At 58.9% G+C, this 21,736-nt stretch overlaps 1 protein-coding gene across 2 annotated transcripts; it reads left to right on the forward strand.

The window, feature by feature from the left end:
* The first annotated feature begins 3,583 nt into the window (after window positions 1-3,583).
* IL3RA (interleukin 3 receptor subunit alpha) lies at window positions 3,584-20,707 on the forward strand. 2 transcript variants are annotated; one of them, XM_054720224.1, is made up of 11 exons: window positions 3,584-3,681; window positions 5,841-5,974; window positions 8,290-8,413; window positions 9,095-9,227; window positions 11,026-11,204; window positions 12,313-12,428; window positions 13,730-13,756; window positions 16,465-16,576; window positions 18,415-18,520; window positions 20,270-20,351; window positions 20,488-20,707. In XM_054720224.1, the coding sequence occupies exons 1-11, from the start codon at window positions 3,615-3,617 to the stop codon at window positions 20,560-20,562; spliced, it is 1,155 nt and encodes a 384-aa protein (XP_054576199.1). In that variant the 5' UTR covers window positions 3,584-3,614; the 3' UTR covers window positions 20,563-20,707. The 2 variants fall into 2 exon arrangements, with proteins under 2 accessions (XP_054576199.1, XP_054576201.1); XM_054720226.1 differs by having other exon boundaries at window positions 9,098-9,227.
* The last annotated feature ends 1,029 nt before the right edge of the window (window positions 20,708-21,736 follow it).

Genomic DNA, 21,736 nt, shown 5'->3' on the forward strand with positions numbered 1-21,736 from the left:
TTTCGGGCCTCTTGTAAATAAATAAAAATCTCTGTTGTGAGATTCCAGCCGGCATATCCATGGGGCAGGGGGGGGGGGGGGGTGTGTGTTTGGGGCTGGCAATTTGTAGGGAAGGATTGTGGGGAGATGGGACCCCCCCCTCCCCCAAGGCAGCGATGACCTTGTGATGGTCGGAAGGATGGGGAGGGGTGAAGGGAAAAACAGCGGAATCCCGCTGGAAAGGAAGCGGGGGGGGGGGGGGGGGGGGGGTGACCTCGTGGAGGTCGGGGGTGAGGGTTGAACTTGACCCAAGTTGCCCCCCCCCCCCCTGGCGCAGCGACCATTATCGCGTCTCCAGGATGTTGCTTTGAACTCAGATTACATTTATTTTTATTTTTTTAAACAGGAACCTTTTTTTTTTTTTTTTTTTTTTTTTAAGACAAAGGGAAACATGAAACCGATGGTTGAGAAACAGGGGAGGGGAGGGGATTTCAAGGAAACACCCCAACTTTCTAACGCAGCGAGGGGCGCGCACAGGGTCTCCAGGGGCCGCGGGACGCGCGGGGCGGGGCCCCCAGGCCGAGGCTATAAAAAAAGCTGAATTTGGCAAAAAAAAACACACACACACACACACACAAGCATTGGATGCTCTTTGCAGACGGAGGCAGAAGTGGGGGTCGGGGAAGGGGGACCCCCAGGCCACCTGGGAAGCAGCCAGCGGGGATTTGGCTCTGCGTCCAGGGCGCGCGTCCAGGGCGCACCAGGTAAGACGCACCACCTGCGGGGAGGCGGCTGGGTGCGCGCGGGGAGGTGGCCACGCCCACAGGATTCGGAGCCTGGTCCCCGTTAGCAAATGCCCAAGATGTATTTATTTTTATTCGATATATTTGTATTCGTTTCAGAGAGAGAGAGAGAGAGGAAGGGAGAGGGAGAGAGAGAGAGGAACATCCAGGAGGAGAGAGAGAATCAGGGGTCGGCTGCCTCCTGCGCGCCCCACGCTGGGGATGGAGCCCGCAACCTGGACATAAGATCTTTCTTTTAAATTAAAAAAAAAAAGTATTTTTATTGATTTCAGAGAGGAAGGGAGCGGGAGAGAGAGAGAAACATCCAGGATGAGAGAGAATCATGGATCCGCTGCCTCCTGCGCGCCCCCCACTCGGGATGGAGCCCACAACCTGGACATAAAATCTATTTTTAAAAAATATATATTTTTTTTATTGATTTTTAAAGAGAGGAAGGCAGAGGGATAGAGAGTTAGAAACATCGATGAGAGAGAGACATCAACCAGCTGCCTCCTGCACGCCCCCCACTGGGGATGTGCCCGCCACCAAGGTCCATGCCCTCGACCGGAATCGAACCTGGGACCCTTCAGTCCGCAGGCCGACGCTCTATCCACTGAGCCACACCGGTTTCAGCATAAAATCTATATTTTTTAAAAAAAATGTATTTTTATTGATCTCAGAGAGGAAGGGAGCAGGGAGAGAGAGAGAAACATCCAGGATGAGAGAGAATCATGGACCGGCTGCCTCCTGCACGCCCCCTACTCGGGATGGAGCCCACAACCCGGGCCTGTGCCCTTGACCGGGAATCGAACCCTGACCTCCTGGTTCGTGGGTCGACGCTCAACCACTGAGCCACTCTGGCCGGGTCATGCTCAAGGTCTTCATCATAATTGTTAGGGCCCTGGCCGGTGTGGCTCAGTGGGTAGAGCGTCGGCCTGCGGACGGAAGGGTCCCGGGTTCGATTCCCGGTCAAGGGCATGTACCTTGGTTGCGGGCACATCCCCAGTGGGGGGCGTGCAGGAGGCAGCTGATGAATGTTTCTCTCTCATCGATGTTTCTCTCTGTCTCTGCCTCTCTCTTCCACTCTCTCTCTAAAAATCCTAAGGGGGAAAAAATCCTCGGGTGAGGATTAGCAAAATGATTAAATCAGTCAATAAATAAGTAAAATAATTTTTAAAAAATAGATGTTTGCCCTAGCCCAGGGGTCGGCAAACTCATGCGTCCGCAGAGCCAAACATCAACAGGACAACGATTGAAATTTCTCTGGAGAGCCACATTTTTTTAAAACTTAAACCTCTCCGAACGCCACGTCTTCCACACGGACGCGCCCGGGCCGTGGTGTTTTGTGGAAGAGCCACCCTCCAGGGGCCGGAGAGCCGCATGTGGCTCGCGGGCCGCGGTTTGCCGACCACGGCCCTGGCCGGTGTGGCTCAGTGGGTAGAGCGTCGGCCTGCGGACTGAAGGGTCCCGGGTTCGATTCCAGGTAAAGGGCACATGCCCAGGTTGCAGGCTCCATCCCCAGTAAGGGATGTGCAGGAGGCAGCCGGTCCATGATTCTCTCTCATCATGGATGTTTCTCTCTCTCGCTCCCTCTCCCTTCTTCTCTGCAAAAAAAAAAATCAATAAAAATATATTGTAAAAAAATAGATGTTTGCAGAAAGAGGAGTCAGGGTGGGGGGCGGGATGGGGAGGTGGGGGGGGGCCTATCAGGGGGGTCTGAGACGAGGTCGTCCTGGGTCAAGGTGGCCCTCCATCCCAGGACAGGGTCCCGGCACCCCAGCGGGCGGAGGGGGGCTCGGAGGACCCCGAAATCCAGTCCTGGCTGGGATGTTGGCACCACGCAGGTCCGGTTTACGGTAACTGGGCCGCCGGCCGGGAAGTGCCGTCCGCCTTGATTGCGAGCTTTTAATTAGACTTCCTTCCCCGCCTTTGTCGTCACGGGGCTTCCTGGTGTTTTTTCCAGGCGCGTGGTTTCCGGGTGTCTGGATGGGGATGGAGCTGGGAGGGAGCCCGACCCCCAGGGGCTGATCGACACACACGGGTAGACACACGTGTGCATGGATGTGTACCCAAGCAAGCATGTGCGTGTGCCTGTGTGTGCAAACATGCATACAAACCAGCGTGCATGTATAAGCATATACGTGCAGGCATGTGCACACAGGTAGACACATACATGTGTGTGCATATGCACATGTGATGCACAAGGTACGTATAGCAGCAGGCACATGCACACACACGCATTGTGTGCCCGCATGCAGACACAGATGTGCATGAATGGCACATATGTGTGTGTGCACAGGCAGGCACATGCATGCACATGAGGCACACATACATGCAGAAGTAAGGCATGCACATACACAGTGCATCAAGCATGCAGACTGCTGTGCACACACCTTTTTTTATACACACGCAGGTGTACACACGAAAATAGACATGCACACGTGTGCTCAGTGACAGACACATGCACACACATACATATATGCACAGAGAAGCTCAAGGCACATGCATAAACATGGATGCACATGCATGCACACACCTGCAAACCCACAGGTGTACACATGCAGGCAGACATGCACACATGGGTGTCCCCAAGGCGCCTACACACACATGCCCACATAGATGTGTACACGTGCAGCCGTGTTCGCGTGCGTGCGTGCGCACACATGCACGCACACGCCTGCACACGCCTGTGTGCACACAGAGCCTCCTCGCCTACCACGAGCTGCCTGCTCTCCCAGCACGGGACCCTCCCAGCCTCCCCGCTCCATCCGTGTTGAAGCCACGCCCACCAGGTACCCCTCCCTCCTCCTCCTGCAGCTCAGCCGCTTCCTGTCCCACCGGAGCCGCCTCCCCATGGCCTCGCTCCGGCTCGCGGCCCTGCTCCTGGCGCCCGTCTCCGCTCTGCTGCTCAGGGACCGAGGTAGGCACCCCGCCGGCGCTGGGCAGGCGTTTCGCTTCGAGGGGAAACTGAGTCACGCCCTCGATAATAAAAGGCTAAGGTGCTAAGTGTCCGGTCGGCCGTTCAGCCAATCACAGCGTCATATGCTAATGAGATGCTAAGGCCGCTCAACCGCTCGCTATGACGTGCACTGACCACCAGGGGGGCAGACGCTCCGACCGGTAGGTGAGCTTGCTGCTGGGGTCCTGCCGATCGGGACTGAGCGAGACGGGCCGGACACGCCCTGGAGCCCTCCCGCGGTCCCTCCCCGGCCGGCCGACCTCCCGCGTCCCTCCCCGGCCCTGATCGTGCACCGGTGGGGTCCCTCGGCCTGGCCTGCGCCCTCTCGCCATCCGGGACCCCTCGGGGGATGTCGGGGAGCCGGTTTCAGCCCGATCCCGCAGGCCAGGCCGAGGGACCCCACTGGGCCTCTAGTGCAGCTATAAGACATGATGGAGCCTGGCCAGTGTGGCTCAGTGGATAGAGCGTCGGCCTGCGGACTGAAGGGTCCCGGGTTCGATTCCCGGTCAAGGGCACATGCCCGGGTTGTGGGCTGGATCCCCAGTAGGGGGCGTGCAGGAGGCAGCCGGTCCATGATTCACTCTCAACATGGATGGTTCTATCTCCTTCTTCCTTTCTCTCTAACATCAGTACAAATATATATATATATATTTAAATCAATGGTAAACTGTCCTCAGATGAGGATTAAAAAATTAATAAAAATAAATAAAGGGGCTCTATATATATATATATTTTTTTTTTTCTGAACATTTAGGGGGAGATTTTTGACGTCTGAGTCTCTTAGAACAAAGGAGATGTATTTTAATCCTGAAAGGGCCAACCGCTTCCGTTCTGGGTCGATTGCATCAGCCGGGATGGTGTGAGCTGAGATAAAAAATTAAAAAAAAAAAAACCACCATATTTCATCACCTTCTGCCCGTGGTTCCTTCCCTGCACGGGGCCTGGACCGCAGGTGTCTTTCTCCGACGGGGGGGAGGGAGGGTGTGGCATCTTCCCCTTTTTAGTTACGTTTCTTGGGGTGAACGTGGTTACCCCGTATGGGGGGCTGACACCTTTCTGTTCTTTTTGCTGTGAATCCTCACCCGAGGGTATGTGTCCATTGAATTTTTTACAGAGAGGAAGGGAGAGGGAGAGAGAGCGAGAAACATCGATGAGAGAGAAACATCCATCAGCTGCCTCCTGCACGCCCCCCACTGGGGATGTGCCCGCAACCGAGGTACATGCCCTTGACCGGGAATCGAACCCGGGACCCTTCAGTCTGCAGGCCGATGCTCTGTCCACTGAGCCACACCGGTCAGGGCATATATATATATATTTCTCTACACAGAGTGGCCAGATGACGATGATCTCTGAACGCATAATCATCCGGCCACTCCGTGTCCGTCCTATAGAATAAAAGGCTCATATGCAAATGGTCCCCTCGACCGGGAGTTCGACAAGCAGGCAGGCCGGCCGACCGCCCACGTCCCCATCCCCCTGGCCAGGCTGGCCGGACCCCACCCATGCACGAATTCATGCACCGGGCCTCTAATATATATATATACACACACACTGAGTGGCCAGATTATTATGCGTTCAGAGACCATCATAATCTGGCCACTCAGTGTGTATATATATATATTAGAGGCCCGGTGCACGAAATTCGTGCACTCAGGCATGGGGTCCCTCACTCCGGATAGCGAGAGGGCGCAGACCAGGCCGAGGGACCCCACCGGTGCACGATCGGGGCCGGGGAGGGACGCGGGAGGTGGGCCAGCCGGGGAGGGACCGCGGGAGGGCTCCAGGGCGTGTCCGGCCCGTCTCGCTCAGTCCCGATCGGCCGGACCCCAGCAGCAAGCTCACCTACCGGTCAGAGCGTCTGCCCCCTGGTGGTCAGTGCACGTCATAGCGACCAGTTGAGCGTCCTTAGCATATCATTAGCATATGACGCTTTGATTGGTTGAACGGCCGACCGGACGACCGGACACTTAGCATATCAGGCTTTTATTCTATAGGATTTATATATATTTTTTTTTTTAAATCACTCCACCTCCCCACCGTATCGCCTAAGTCAGTGGGAGAACGCAGTTTCCCGTCGAGATGCGGGTTTCAGCGTCCCCGTCTCTCACCTCCCCCCGAAGGAAGAAACCTTTCAGATCCAAACCCGCCAATCGCGAACCTGAGGATGGAACCCGAGAGTAAGAGGCTGACCTGGGACCTCCACGGCAACGTGTCTGCCATCCAGTGCTTCGAAGACGCCAGTTTCGATCGGCGGGTAAGCGCCGTCTCCCGTGGACCCGGCTCGCGACACGCCGCCAAGTCTCCTCTCGAACCCAGCACCAGCCAACCTAGAGGCTGAGCCCATTTCTGGGGTCCCCCAGATGCGAGTTTAATCCCGGGGTCGGCTGTGGGGTGTGGGGAGAGGCATTAATGGGCACCAGGCTTAGGGTGTGTTGTCTGTGAGATGTCGAAGGGGTTACCGCTCAGCCCGGCCGGGGCGGCTCAGTGGTTGAGCGTCAACCTATGAACCGGGAGGTCAGGGCACAGGCCCGGGTGGCGGGCTCGAGCCCCAGGGTGGGGCGTGCAGGAGGCAGCCGGTCCATGATTCTCTCTTATCTTTGACTAGAGTCCCAGTGGGGTCCCTCAGCCTGGCCTGCGGGGATCAAGTCTAAACCGTCTCTCCTACGTCCCCCGAGGGGTCCCGGATTGCGAGAGGGCGCAGGCCAGGCCGAGGGACCCCACCGGTGCACGATCGGGGCTGGGGAGGGACCGTGGGAGGGCTCCAGGGCGTGTCCGGCCCGTCTCACCCAGACCCCAGCAGCTAGCTAATCTACTGCTCAGAGCGTCTGCCCCCTGGTGGTCAGTGTGCATCATAGCGACTGGTCGAACGGTCGAACAGACGGTCGGACGCTTAGGATAGTAGGCTTTTATTATACTAGTACTAGAGGCCCAGCGCACGATTAAATCGTGCGTGTGTAGAGTCCCCTGGGACCGTGGTCGGGGAAACCGCGGCTCACGAGCCACATGCGGCTCTCTGGCCCCTGGAGTGTGGCTCTTCCACGAAATACCACGGCCTGGGCGAGTCTGTGTTGAAGAAGTGGCGTTCGAAGAAGTTTAAGTTTAAAAAATTGGGCTCTCCAAAGAAATTTCAATCGTTGTCCTGTTGATGTTTGGCTCTGTTGACTAATGAGGAAGGATGTTTCTATCTCTCTCCCTCTCCCTTCCCCTCTGAACTCAATCGACACTAATAAAAGAGAAACATGCAAATTGACCGTACCTCCACGACGCCCACCAGCCAATCAGGAGTGGGTATGCAAATTAACCCAACCAAGATGGCGGGTTAATTTGCATAGCCTGCTATGAGGGGGACGGGGGGGGGAGGAGGGAGCTACAGGAGTGTCGCTCCTGCCGGGAGCGAGGCCAGGGGAAGGAAGGCCCGTTCTTGCACGAATCTTCGTGCACCGGGCCTCTAGTCCTATCTAATAAAAGAGTAATATGCAAATTGACCATCACTCTGACACACAAGATGGCCGCCCCCATGTGGACACAAGATGGCCACCACAAGATGGCCAGCAGGGGAGGGCAGATGGGAGGGACCAGGCCTGCAAGGGAGGGAAGCTGGGGGCAAACAAGCCTGCAGGGGAGGGCAGTTAGGGGTGACCAGGCTGACAGGGGTGGGCATTTGGGGGGGACCATGCCTGCAGGAAATGGCAGTTGGGTATGACCAGGCCTGCAGGGGAGGGCAGTTGGGGGTGACCAAGCCTGCAGGGGGGGACAGTAGTGGGGACCCAGGCCTGCAGGGGAGGGCAGTTGGGAGGGACCAGGCCTGCAGGGGGGGGGCAGTTGGGGGCGATTGGGCCTGCAGGGGAGGGCAGTTAGGGGGTGACCAGGCCTGCAGGGGAGGGCAGTTAGGAGTGACCAGGCCTGCAGGGTGGGAAGTTGGGGGGAACCAGGCCTGCAGGGGAGGGCAGTTGGGAGGGACCAGGCCTGCAGGGGAGGGCAGTTGGGGGCAATCGGGCCAGCAGGGGAGCAGTTAGGCATCAATCAGGCTGGCAGGGGAGTGGTTAGGGGGTGATCAGGCTGGCAGGCAGAAGCGGTTCGGGGCAATCAGGCAGGCAGGCAGGCGAGCGCTTGGGATCCAGTAATCCCGGATTGCGAGAGGGATGTCCCCGATTGGAGGGGGTGCAGGCTGGGCTGAGGGATACACACACAACCCCCATGCATAAATTTTGTGCACGGGGCCTCTAGTAAAAATATAAAACACACACATACAAAAAACAAAATGTTAAATATGCCCCTAGCCAGTTTGGCCCAGCGGATAGAGCCTCGGCCTGCGGACTGAAGGGTACCGGGTTCAATTCTGGTCAAGGGCACATGCCCGGGGGTTGTGGGGTCGATCCCCAGTAGGGGGCGTGCAGGAGGCAGCCAGTCCGTGATTCTCTCTCCTCATGGATGTTTCTATCTCTCTCTCTCTCTCTCTCCCTTCCTCCCTGAAATCAATAAAAAATAATTTTTAAAAATGTCAAATAGGATGAGTCTCAGGCTACGTATGTTCTCTAAACGGTGCATTCCTACATCTCCCCCTCTTAGGCCACAAACAACAGTTTTTGCCAGTTATTTGTGCTCCCCAAATGCAAGCGATCGAACTATACCGTCCGGGTCACCCTGATGGATGGCGAGACGTATTCCACGTGGATTGAGTATCCCGTGCAAGGTGAGGGCTGAATGCTGTTTGCTGGTTCGTCCGTTTTTTTTTTTGTTTGTTTGTTTTCAATCATGAGTCGGTCTTCTGGACATCAAAAACCATTACCGTGAGCCCGGCCGGCCTGGCTCCGTGGTTGCGCGTCGACCTAGGAACCAGGAGGTCCCGGGTTCGATTCCCGGTCAAGGGCAAATGCTCCATCCCCAGGAGGGGGCGTGCAGGAGGCGGCCGATCCATGATTCTCTCTCCTCGTGGATGTCTCTTTTATTTTTTTTTAATTAAATACCCATAGCATTTTGAAGTTATTTATTACATGTCCTTACAAGCTAATATCTTTTTTTTAAAATATATTTTATTGGTTTTTTTTACAGAGAGGAAGGGAGAGGGACAGAGAGTTAGAAACATCGATGATGAGAGAGAAACATCCATCAGCTGCCTCCTGCATGCCCCCCACCTGGGGATGTGCCCGCAACCAAGGTCCATGCCCTTGACCGGGAATCGAACCCGGGACCCTTCCGTCCGCAGGCCGACGCTCTATCCGCTGAGCCACACCGGTTAGGGCATCTGCCTTGCATTTCTTTGCATTTTTTTCAGCTCTCTTCTTTGCATTTGGGGGGGAGGGGGAATCTTCTTTGCCCTTTTTTAGTGATTTTCTCTGCATTTTTTTTGTTTTTATTCTCGTCTCTGTGTTAGAAGGAGACCCCGGGGCAGCGGCGGAAGACCTGGGCTGCGAGGTTCATGACCAGGATTTCCTGACCTGCAGCTGGGCCGTGGGCAGGCATGCCCCCAGCGACGTCCAATATTATTTCTACTTGGAGGACAGCAAGTGGGTGTGGCCTTGGGCGGGGCTGGGGTCCCCTGGGCGTGGCTAGAGTCTCTTGGGCGTGGCTAGGGCCTCCTGGGCGTGGCTAGAGTCCCCTGGGCGGGGCTACGTTCCCCTGGGCGTGGCTAGGGTCTCTTGGGCGGGGCTAGGGTCCCCTGGGCGGGGCTAGGGTCTCCTGGGCGTGGCTAGGGCCTCCTGGGCGGGGCTAGGGTCTCCTGGGCGTGGCTAGGGTCTCCTGGGCGGGGCTAGGGTCTCCTGGGCGTGGCTAGAGTCTCCTGGGCGGGGCTAGGGTCTCCTGGGCGGGGCTAGAGTCTCCTGGGCGTGGCTACGGACTCGTGGGCGTGGCTAGAGCCCCCTGGGCGTGGCTAGAGTGTCCTGGGCGTGGCTAGAGTCCCCTGGGCGGGGCTAGGGTCCCATGGGCGTGGCTAGAGTCCCCTGGGCATGGCTAGAGTGTCCTGGGAGTGGCTAGGGTCCCCTGGGCGGGGCTAGAGTCTCCTGGGCGTGGCTATAGTGTCCTGGGCGTGGCTAGGGTCTCCTGGGCATGGCTGGGCCTTCTGGGTGGGGCTAGGGTCTTCTGGGCATTACTAGGGTCTCCTGGGCGGGGCTAGGGTCCCCTGGGCGTGGCTAGAGTCTCCTGGGCGTGGCTAGGGTCTCCTGGGCGTGGCTAGAGTCTCCTGGGCGTGGCTAGAGTCTCCTGGGCGTGGCTAGAGTCTCCTGGGCGGGGCTAGGGTCTCCTGGGCGGGGCTAGAGTCTCCTGGGCGTGGCTAGAGTATCCTGGGCGTGGCTAGGGTCTCCTGGGCGTGGCTAGGGTCTCCTGGGCGTGGCTAGGGTCTCCTGGGCGTGGCTAGGGTCTCCTGGGCGTGGCTAGAGTCTACTGGGCGTGGCTAGAGTCTCCTGGGAGTGGCTAGGGTCTCCTGGGCGGGGCTAGGGTCTCATGGGCGGGGCTATTTTCTGCCGGGCGTGGCTAGGGTCTCCTGGGCGTGGCTGGACCTTCTGGGTGGGGCTAGGGTCTTCTGGGCATTACTAGGGTCTCCTGGGCGGGGCTAGGGTCTCCTGGGCGGGGCTAGGGTCTCCTGGGCGGGGCTAGAGTCTCCTGGGCGTGGCTAGGTTCTCCTGGGAGGGTCTGGGGTCCCCTGGGCGGAGACAAGGTCTCTGGGCGGGGATGCAGTCTACTGGGCGCGGCTAAGGCCCTCTGGGAGGGGCTAGTGTCTCCTGGGCGGGTTTAGGGTCTCATGGGCGGGGCTTTGGTCTCCTGGGCGTGGCTAGGGTCTCATGGGTGGGGATAGGGACTTGTGGGCGGGGCTAGCACCTGATTGGTTGCATGGCTGGGCCTCATGGGCAGGTTTAGGGTCTCAAGGGCGGGGCTTTGGTCTCAAGGGCATGGCTAGGGCCTCTGGGGCGGGGCTAGGGACTTGTGGGCGGGGCTAGCATCTGCTGGGCGTGGCTGCGGTCTCCTGGGCGTGGCTAGGGTCTCATGGGCGGGGCTAGGGACTTGTGGGCGGGGCTAGAATCTGCTGGGCGTGGCTGCGGTCTCCTGGGCGTGGCTATGGTTTCATGGGCGGGGCTAGGGACTTGTGGGCGGGGCTAGCTTCTGCTGGGCGTGGCTGCGGTCTCCTGGGCGTGGCTAGGGTCTCCTGGGCGGGGCTAGGGTCTCCTGGGCGGGGCTAGGGACTTGTGGGCGGGGCTAGCATCTGCTGGGCGTGGCTGCGGTCTCCTGGGCGTGGCTAGGGCCTCGTGGGCGGGGCTAGGGACTTGTGGGCGGGACCCCCCCATCACCCTAGACCACGCCCCCTCCGTGCAGCACCTCGGCGATGTGGGCGTGTCCCCGGTACACGGTGAACGCGCAGGGCACACACACCCAGTGCCGCTTCGACAACGTCTCTGCCTTTTCCAAGGAGCAGCACCGGTTCGTGGTGCGGGGCGCCAGCCGCCGGTCCCCCATCCCCTGCGTCGAGCTGACCCACTTTTTATCCGATATCGGTGAGTGAGGATCCGGACACTTTTCCTTTTAATAGATGCATTTTTTTTATTGATTTCAGGGAGGAAGGGAGATAGAGAGGGAGAAACATCCGTGACGAGCCCTGGCCGGTGTGGCTCAGTGGATAGAGCGTTGGCCTGCAGACTGAAGGGTCCTGGGTTCGAATCCTGGTCAAGGGCATGTACCTTGGTTGCAGGCACATCCCCAGTAGGGGGCGTGCAGGAGGCAGCTGATCCATGATTCTCTCTCACACCCATGTTTCTCTCTCTCTCTCTCCCTTCCTCTCTCTCTAAAAATCAATGGAAAAATGCCCCCAGGTGAGGATTAACCAAAAATAAAAAATAAAAATTAGCCTGCTATTTATTTTTTAAAATATATTTTATTGATTTTTTTACAGAGAGGAAGGGAGAGGGAGAGAGAGTTAGAAACATCGATGAGAGAGAAACATCGATCAGCTGCCTCCTGCACGCCCCCCACCTGGGGATGTGCCCGCAACCAAGGTCCATGCCCTTGACCGGAATCGAACCCGGGACCCTTCAGTCCGCAGGCCGACGCTCTATCCACGGAGCCACACCGGCCAGGGCTTTTTTCCTTTTTATTCAATTTATTGGGGGGGTCACATAAGTCATCAAAATTATACAGGTTTTAGCCGGACTGGTGTTTCTCAGGAGCTGAGCCCTGACCTAGGAACCAGGAGGTCAGGGTTCGATTCCAGGTCAAGGGCGCATGCCCGGGTTTCAGGCTCGATCCCCAGTAGGGGGCGTGCAGGAGGCAGCCGGTCCATGATTCTCTCTCCTCATTCATATTTCTCTCTCCCTCTCCCTCTCCCTTCCTCTCTGTACAATCAATAGAAATATATTTTTAAATAAATAAAAATAAATAGTATACAGGTTTCAGGTGCACAATTCCATTTTAATATATTTTTATTGATGTCAGAGAGGAAGGGAGAGGAAGAGAGAGCGGGAAACTTCCATGATGAGAGAGAATCACGGATCGGCTGCCTCCTGCACGCCCCCTGCTGGGCTGGGAAAATATTTTCCTTTTTAGTTGGTTTATTGACCCGTGATTTCTTTTTTTTTTTTTTTCCCCTTTTTCTTTTTTCTCCACCAGAGAAGCTCAGGGCACCCAACATAAATGCCACGTGTAATGAGTCCCTCGCCCTCTTGGAATGGGACATGTCCAGCCACTTCCACAAAATATTTGACTATGAGCTTGAAATACAACAGGTAAAGGCCTGCCCCAGCAGGTTCCTTCTGTGCTTTTAAAATGTGTATTTTTACTAGAGGCCCCGGTGCACGAAATTCATGCATGGGGAGCGGGGGGGGGGTGTCCCTCAGCCCGGCCTGCACCCTCTCCAATCCGGGACCCCTCGGGGGATGTCCGACTGCTGGCTTAGGCCCGATCCCACCAAACCGGCAGTCGGACATCCCTCTCACAATCCAGGAATGCTGGCTCCTAACTGCTCACCTGCCTGCCTTCCTGATTGCCCCTAACCGCTTCTGCCTGCCAGCCAGATCACCCCCTAACCACTCCCCTGCCAGCCTGATGGATGCCTAACTGCTCCCCTGCCAGCCTGTTTGCCCCTAACTGCCCTCCCCTGCAGGCCTGGTCCCCCCCAACTGCCCTCCCCTGCAGGCCTGGTCACCCCTAACTGCCCTCCCCTGCAGGCCTGGTCCCCCCAACTGCCCTCCCCTGCAGGCCTGGTCCCTCCAAACTGCCCTCCCCTGCAGGCCTGGTCCCCCCAACTGCCCTCCCCTGCAGGCCTGGTCCCCCCAACTGCCCTCCCCTGCAGGCCTGGTCCCTCCCAACTGCCCTCCCCTGCAGGCCTGGTCCCTCCCAACTGCCCTCCCCTGCAGGCCTGGTCTCCCCAACTGCCCTCCCCTGCAGGCCTGATCCCTCCCAACTGCCCTCCCCTGCAGGCCTGGTCTCCCCAACTGCCCTCCCCTGCAGGCCTGGTCCCTCCCAACTGCCCTCCCCTGCAGGCCTGGTCTCCCCAACTGCCCTCCCCTGCAGGCCTGGTCCCTCCCAACTGCCCTCCCCTGCAGGCCTGGTCCCTCCCAACTGCCCTCCCCTGCAGGCCTGGTCCCTCCCAACTGCCCTCCCCTGCAGGCCTGATCACCCCTAACCACCTCTGCCTCGGCCTCCGCCACCTTTGCTTTGTCCGGAAGGACGTCCGGAAGATGCCTGGTCTAATTAGCATATTACCCTTTTATTAGTATAGATTTCTTGATTTCAGGGAGGAAGGCAGAGGGAGAGAGACAGAGAAACATCCATGAGGAGAGAGAATCATGGATCGGCCGCCTCTTGCACGCCCCCACCTGGGGATCGAGCCCGCAACCCGGGCCTGTGCCCTTGACCGGGAATCGAACCCGGAACCTCCTGGTTCCTAGGTGGAGGCTCAACCACGGGGCCACGCCGGCCCGGCACCGCTGACGGTTTTATACTCTGTTCCTGTGAACGTACAGCTGCTCGAACCCGCTCGAGCCTTTGCAGCCGCCCCCACACACCCATCGCTTCTGTCTTGCAGGGCGCCGACCCCCCATTCCTGCAGGAGGTAAGCGCGCCCCCCGCCTCCTCGCTGTCCTGATCCTCCACCCGTGAGAGCCCATTCCTGTCCGGACCCTGGCCCGCGGGGGTCGCCGACCCTCCCGGGAATGTCCAGGGGAAGACAGGGGCGCTGGGTGTCTGAGCGGGAGCTGACAGATGCTGCCGTCCGCCTGGCGCCGCCCACAGAGGGGCAATCCCAACGCCACCCCGATTCCTTAAGCCGGGCCGGGCAGGGAGCTAGAGGGAAAGTCACAGGGCGTGAGCTCGAGCCAGCAAAGTGGGTGATTTCACACGGAGACCCGTGCATTGGCCAAAACATCCATTTGCTTCGACTTCTCTCTCTCTCTCTTTTCTCTCTCTCTCTCTCTCTCTCTCTATCACTTTCACTGTCATTTTTCTCTCTCTCTCTCTCATTCTCTCCCTTATTTTCTCACTAGAGGCCCGGTGCACGAAATTCATGCATGTGTAGGGTCCCTAGGCCTGGCTGGCGATCAGGGCCGATCTGTGGGGCGACCAGCAGGCGATTGGGGGTGGGGGGGGGTCCCTGCTGGCACCCGCCTTGATTGGCCTGGGGCCTGGGGCCCTGGAGGCAGATCCTGCATGGAGCGTCTGCCCCCTGGTGGTCAGTGCGTGTCATAGCGACCGGTCGTTCCACCGTGGGGTCGATTTGCATATTAGGGTTTTATGATAGACTAGAGGCCCGGTGCACGAAATTCGTACACGGGGGGTAGGGGCGGGTTCCTCAGCCCGGCCTGCACCCTCTCTAATCCGGGACCCCTCGGGGGATGTCTGACTGCCGGTTTAGGCCCGATCCCTGGCAGTCGGACATCCCTCTCGCCATCCGGGACCGCTGGCTCCTAACCGCTCACCTGCCTGCCGGCCTGATCCCCCTCACCCAGTGGTCGGCAAACCGCGGCTCGCGAGCCACGTGCGGCTCTCTGGCCCCTGGAGTGTGGCTCTTCCACAAAACACCACGGCCTGGGCGCGTCTACGTGGAAGAAGTGGCGTTCGGAGAAGTTTACGTTTAAAAAATGCGGCTCTCCGAAGAAATGTCAATCGTTGTACTGCTGATGTTTGGCTCTGTGGACGAATGAGTTTGCCGACCACTGCCCTAACCACTCACCTGCCTGCCAGCCTCATCACCCCTAACTGCTCTCCCCTGCCGGCCCGATCCCCCCTAACTGCTCTCCCCTGCTTGCCCAATCCCCCCTGCTGGCCTGATCACCCCTGACTGCTCTCCCCTGCCGGCCTGATCGCCCCTAATTGCTCTCCCCTGCCGGCCTGATCACCCCTGACTGCTCTCCCCTGCCGGCCTGATCGCCCCTAATTTCTCTCCCCTGCTGGCCTGATCGCCCCTAACTGCCCTCCCCTGCCGGCCTGATTGCCCCTAACTGCCCTCCCCTGCCGGCCTGATCGCCCCTGACTGCTCTCCCCTGCCGGCCTGATCGCCCCTGACTGCTCTCCCCTGCCAGCCTGATCGCCCCTAACTGCCCTCCCCTGCCGGCCTGATCGCCCCTAACTGCTCTCCCCTGCCGGCCTGATCGCCCCTAACTGCCCTCCCCTGCCGGCCTGATCGCCCCTGACTGCCCTCCCCTGCCGGCCTGATCGCCCCTAACTGCTCTCCCCTCCTGGCCTGATCACCCCTGACTGCTCTCCCCTGCCGGCCTGATCGCCCCTAATTTCTCTCCCCTGCCGGCCTGATCACCCCTGACTGCTCTCCCCTGCCAGCCTGATCGCCCCTAACTGCCCTCCCCTGCCAGCCTGATCGCCCCTAACTGCTCCCCTGCCGGTCTGATCGCCCCTAACTGCTCTCCCCTGCCGGCCTGATCGCCCCTAACTGCTCCCCTGCCGGTCTGATCGCCCCTAACTGCCCTCCCCTGCTGGCCTGATCGCCCCTAACTGCTCTCCCCTGCCAGCCTGATCGCCCCTAACTGCCCTCCCCTGCCGGCCTGATCGCCCCTAACTGCCTCTGCCTCAGGCCCTTGCACCAAGGCTTTGTTTGGAAGGATGTCCGGCAGATGTCTGGTCTAATTAGCATATTGCCCTTTTATTAGTACAGATTCCTTCTCTTTCACTCTCTCATTCTCATTCTCTCTCACTTTATCCTTGTCTCTCTCATTTTCTCTCACTTCCTCTCTCTCTCTCCCCCCCTGGTCTCTCTTCGACTCCACGTGGCTGCTCCTCTGTGTCCACGGCCCCTCTTCCGTGTCTGACAAAGGACCCTGTCCCTGGAGGGAGGGCCCCCCTGACCCCGGACGACCTCGTCTCCGACCCTTCACCCCATCCCATCTGCAAAGACCCCATTTCCATAGGGGGTCCCGTTCCCATAATCCAGGGGTAACATCTCTTTTGTGGGGACAGCGTTCCACACTGCGGGGCTCAGTGCACGACACCCCAAAAGGCAACACCACTGGTCAGGATTCATTTACCTCCCAGGAATTAGAACATTTAAAAAAAATTTTTTTTTAATTGATTTCAGAGAGGAAGGGAGAGGGGGAGAGAGAGAGAGAGAGAGAGAGAGAGAGAGAGAGAGAGAGAGAGAGAGAATCATGGATCGGCTGCCTCCTGCACGCCCCCGACTGGGGATGGAGCCCGCAACCCGGGCCTGTGCCCTTGACCGGGAATCGAACCCTGGACCTCCTGGTTCACAGGTCGACGCTCAACCCCTGAGCCACGCTGGCAGGCGGCCCTGTCTTGATTTTCCTTGCATCACAGGTCCAAGAGGACCAGTCCTTCCCGCTGGCCAATCCCAGATCCTTCACGGTGAGAATCCGAGCCCTGTACTCGCCCGACCTGGTCGGCCAGTGGAGCGCCCGCCGGCGCTTTGGTGAGTGAAGGCTGTGGGCAGTGGCCTTCCTCAAGGAGACAGGGCCGTCCCCCCCCCCCCGCGCCCCCAAGTCTGAAACCTCCTGGGGTGTCTGCCCTCAAAATAGAGGGGCGTCACTCCACCACCACCACCCCCTTTTTTTTTTTTTCAGAGAGAGAGATAGAAACAGCCATGATGGATCAGCTGCCTCCTGCACGCCCCCTACTGGAAAGAGAGAGAGAGAGAGAGAGAGAGAGAGAGAGAGAGAGAGAGAGAGAGAGAGAGAGAGAAACATCCATGGGGAGAGAGAATCATCGATCAGCTGCCTCCCACACGCCCCGCACTGGGGATCAAGCCCACAACCCGGGCCTGTGCCCTTGACCGGGAATCGAACCCGGGGCCCTTCAGTCCGCAGGCCGACGCTCTATCCACTGAGCTAAGCCGGCCAGGGCTATGCAGTCTTTTTAAAAATAATAATAATAATCAAAATTAATGAGAAAAATCCATACACGCCTGGGCCAGGCCACCCCAGGGCGCGTCCCCTCCCCTCTGGGCGTGGCTGACTCCTCCCCTGGCCTACGCGCACGCAGGTGCCAAGTCTTTGCAAACCCTGGAGCTGCCAGGGGTCCCCGAGGCTGGGCCAGACCAGAGCGCGCTGTGGGTGGTTGTATGTGGGTGTGGCTCCAAGGGTCCCTGCGTGGTGGGGCGCATGGGACTCCCGGTGATGGCCACGCCCAGTTGGAGAGACCCCCCTGCGTCCGGGCGCGCAGGTGTGCCAGGTCCCCACTGGACGCCCCCAACCCAGATTTTGAGGTTTGGGGAAAGGCTGGGGGCTGCGTAAAACCGCCATCCCAGACCCCCAAGGGCCGGTCCCAGGGTCCCCTCTACCTCCGACCACAGGAGGGCGCACGTCTCCAAGTGAAAACTGGCGCTGCCTGGGGTCCCTGAGGACTGGCCAGACCAGAGCGCGCTGTGGGTGGTTGTATGTGGGTGTGGCTCCAAGGGTCCCTGCGTGGTGGGGCGCATGGGGCTCCCGGTGATGGCTGCGTCTGGTTGGAGAGACCCCCGTGCGTCCCGGCGCGCAGGGGTCCAAGGTCCCCACTGGACGCGCCCCAACCCAGATTTTGGGGTTTTGGGAAAGGCTGGGGGCTGCGTAAAACCGCCATCCCAGACCCCCAAGGGCCGGTCCCAGGGTCCCCTCTACCTCCGACCACAGGAGGGCGCACGTCTCCAAGTGAAAACTGGCGCTGCCTGGGGTCCCTGAGGACTGGCCAGACCAGAGCGCGCTGTGGGTGGTTGTATGTGGGTGTAGCTCCAAGGGTCCCTGCGTGGTGGGCGCAAGGGGCTTCCGGCGATGGCCACGCCCAGTTGGAGAGACCCCCCGCCCCCTGCGTCCGGGCGCGCAGGTGTGCAAGGTCCCCACTGGACGCGCCCCAACTCCGATTTGGGGTTTTGGGAAAGGCTGGGGGCTGCGTAAAACCGCCATCTCAGACCCTCAAGGGTCGCCTCTACCTCCGACCACAGGAGGGCGCGCGTCTCCAAGTGAAAACCCTGGAACTGCCCGGGGACCCTGAGGACGGGCCAGACCAGAGCGCACTGTGGGTGGTTGTATGTGGGTGTGGCTCCAAGGTTCCCTGCGCGGTGGGGCGCATCGGGGTCCCCGCAATGGGCGCGCCCCGATGGAGGGATTCCCGCGGAACCAGGCGCGCAGGTGGCCGCTGCCCGCACTAGACTGAGCCCCAACCTGGACCTGGGACCTTAGGGAAATGCCTTGAAATGTACTTGAAACCGCCATCGGAGACCCCCAGCCCCCACCCCCAGGGCTGGTGCGAGGCGTCCCCGCTGTTTCCGTCCCCTAGTGTGTGACCAGGAGGCGAACGCGCGTTTCCCAGTCTGGCTGAGCTCCTCCCTGATGGCGCTGGGCACGCTGATCACCGTGGGCACCGCAGTCTTCCTTTGCAGAAGGTGAGTCTCGCGCCGTGGTTTTCTGGAGCGCACGACGCTCCGTGCGCCTCCTCCTGCGCCCCACCCACCCCGCCCTGCGCGCGGGGGCACGCTCGTGGGTCCCAGCACACAGCATGCAGTCCCCCGCACCTATCCATCCATCCATCCATCCACCCACCCACCCATCCATCCATCCGTCCGTCCATCCATCCACCCACCCATCCATCCATCCATCCATCCACCCACCACCCATCCATCCATCCATCCACCCATCCATCCATCCGTCCGTCCTGCATCCATCCATCCACCCATCCTTCCACCCATCCACCCATCCATCCACCCATCCACCCATCCACCCATCCATCAATCCATCCATCCATCCATCCACCCATCCATCCATCCATCCATCCATCCATCCATCCACCCATCCATCCACCCATCCATCCATCCATCCATCCACCCATCCACCCACCCATCCACCCACCCATCCATCATCCACCATCCATGCTCCATTCATCCATCCATCCATCCTCCATCCCAGCGATGCAGGGTGCAAGGGAAACTATAGGGACCTCCCTTCTCTGTTCCGCGCGCCCCCCTCCCCCCCCCCGCCCGCGCTGAAATGAGTCATCCTATTCTTAGCAGGAGTGCTGGTACCTGCACCTCCAAGGGGGAGGCCGGGCCCTGGCTGGTGTGGCTCAGTGGATAGAGCGTCGGCCTGCGGACCGAAGGGTCCCGGGTTCGATTCCCGGTCAAGGGCAGGTACCTGGGGTTGCAGGCTCCTCCCCGGGCTCCTGCAGGAGGCAACCCATCGATGTGTCTCTCTCACATCGACGTTTCTCTCTGCCTCTCCCTCTCTCTTCCACTCTCTCTCTGAAAAGCAATGGGAAAAAATAGCCTCGGGTGAGGATTTAAAAGATAATAAAATTTTAAAAAGAGCCTTAGCCAGTGTGGCTCAATGGATAGAGTGTTGGCCTGCGGACTGAAAGGGTCCCAGGTTCGATTCCCGGTCAGGGCACAGGCCCGGGTTGTGGGCTCGATCCCCAGTAGGGGGCGTGCAGGAGGCAGCCGGTCCATGATTCTCTCTCATGGATGTTTCTCTCTCCCTTCCTCTCTGAAATCAATAAAGAAATTATATATATTTTTAAAAAGAATAGGGCTCACTGAATTCTCACAAACTGAATACATACCCATTGTTTAAATAAAATAAAATGAAGAAACTGGCCAGGGAATGGCCTCCCCCTTGGAAGTGCAGGTACCAGCACTCCTGCTAAGAATAGGATGACTCATTTGGGAAGGGGGGGGGGGCGCAGGCAGAACAGAGAAGGGGGGTCCTTATAGCCCCCCCTGCACCCTGCATCACTGGGATGGAGGATGGATAAATGGAAGGATGGATGGATGGATGGATGGTGGATGGATGGAGGTTGGATGGAAGGATGAATGGATGGATGGAGGATGCATGAATGGACGGATGGATGATGGATGGATGGATGGATGGAGGATGCATGCATGGATGGATGGATGGATGGGGGATAGAGGATGGATGGATGGAGGCTGGATGATGGATGGAAGGAGGCTGGATGGACGGATGGATGATGGAAGGATGATGATGATGGATGGATGGATGATGGATGGAAGATAGATGATGGATGGATGAATGGACGGATGGAGGATGGATAATGGATGGAAGGAGACTGGAGGATGGACGGATGGACGGAGGATGGATGGAGATGGGCCGTGCTGGGCCCCGCTCACGTGGTTCTCTCCCAGGTACTCGGTCCTGAAGACCCTCTTCCCGCCCATCCCCCACCTGAAGGACCCCCTCGGGGGCACCTGGGAGAACGAGAAGATGGTACGTCCAGGTGTCTGCCCACGGCGGGGACCTCTGGGGTGGAGGAGGCCAGTCCCGCCCAGGGAGCGGGGAGGAGGGGTAACCTGTGACCCACCCCGACCCCGCTCACCCCTCCTCACCCCCCCTCACCCCGCAGTTTCCCTGGGAGCCCGGCAGACCCCCCCAGGAGGAGTGCCCGGTGGCTGAAGTGCAGGTTCTAAGGGAGCCATGACTCTGGATGGAGGGCGAGGCTGGCCTGGTCCCCACAAAACCTGGGGGACCCGGGAGGAGGAGGGGACGTGCGTATCGGGGTGAGGACACCCATATGTGATGTTCCCGGAGCTGCCACCAGGAAGGAAGCTAAATAAAGTGTTTTCAACCCCCTCTCCGGCCGTCGCACACACGTGGCTTTGACCCCTCACCTCGAGGCGGCTGGGTCCCCCCCCTCGACCCCCCAACAGCTTCTGAAATGGGGAGTCCTTTCTCCTACCAGTCGTGTGGGTTTCTGTCTTTCCATCGTATTAAGGACTTTCTTTTCCTTGTTCAATCTATTTGTATTGATTTCGGAGAGGGAGTGAGAAACATCCATGAGGAGAATCATGAACCAGCTGCCTCCTGCACGCCCCCGACTGGAGGGGATGGAGCCCGCAACCCGGGCCTGTGCCCTGAGCGGGAATCGAACCCGTGACCTCCTGGCTCCTAGGTCGACGCTCAACCACTGAGACAGAGGGGCTGACATTCTCACCTGTGGGAATTCAGGGGGCGCATCAGAGCAGGAGGAAATGCAGTGTGGCTCAGTGGGAAGAGCGTCGGCCTGCGGACGGAAGGGTCCCGGGTTCGATTCCTGTCAAGGGCATGTACCTTGGTTGTGGGCACATCCCCAGTGGGGGGCGTGCAGGAGGCAGCTGGTCGATGTTTCTCTCTCATCGATGTTTCTAACTCTCTATCCCTCTCTCTAAAAAAATCAATATATTAAAAAATAAAAAATAAAATAACCCCATTAATAAAATCCTATGTGGCTGTCACACCCACACGCCACATCCAGCCACCACCAGGGGGCCATGTGTGCACACGGGTGGGCGGGCAGGGGCTGGACGCTGTGTGGAACCTGAGGCTACGCCCTCCCCGTCCCCCGTGGGGCTGGTCGGGGGACCTCAGGCTGTGCCCCCCATCCCGGCACCACGGCAGGGAACCTGAGGCTGCTGGCTCGACAAGGGTGGGACTGGCCGGGTCTGGGTCTCACGTGATTTTGAGGTGATGATGGGGGTCCCGGGGTGCGCCCCAGACTCTGACAGGGGGAAGGTTTTCCTACGCGTTTTACTAATTTTCCTTCATCCCTGACACTTCTACTGGAGAGAGAGGGCAAAGAGCAGTAATAGAACATTTCCTCCGATGAATCCCCTTTT

Source organism: Eptesicus fuscus, chromosome 1 (genome assembly GCF_027574615.1).
Source record: "Eptesicus fuscus isolate TK198812 chromosome 1, DD_ASM_mEF_20220401, whole genome shotgun sequence".
Taxonomy (NCBI): Eukaryota; Metazoa; Chordata; class Mammalia; order Chiroptera; family Vespertilionidae; genus Eptesicus; species Eptesicus fuscus.

What these genes read in the sequence shown, in the direction of transcription:
- IL3RA (XM_054720224.1), top strand. Translation starts at nt 3,615, where the DNA reads ATGGCCTCGCTCCGGCTCGCGGCCCTGCTCCTGGCGCCCGTCTCCGCT. An exon ending in CCACTTTTTATCCGATATCG is followed by an intron (nt 11,205 to 12,312) that starts GTGAGTGAGGAT and finishes TTTCTCCACCAG; the next exon opens with AGAAGCTCAGGGCACCCAAC. An exon ending in GCAGTCTTCCTTTGCAGAAG is followed by an intron (nt 18,521 to 20,269) that starts GTGAGTCTCGCG and finishes GTTCTCTCCCAG; the next exon opens with GTACTCGGTCCTGAAGACCC.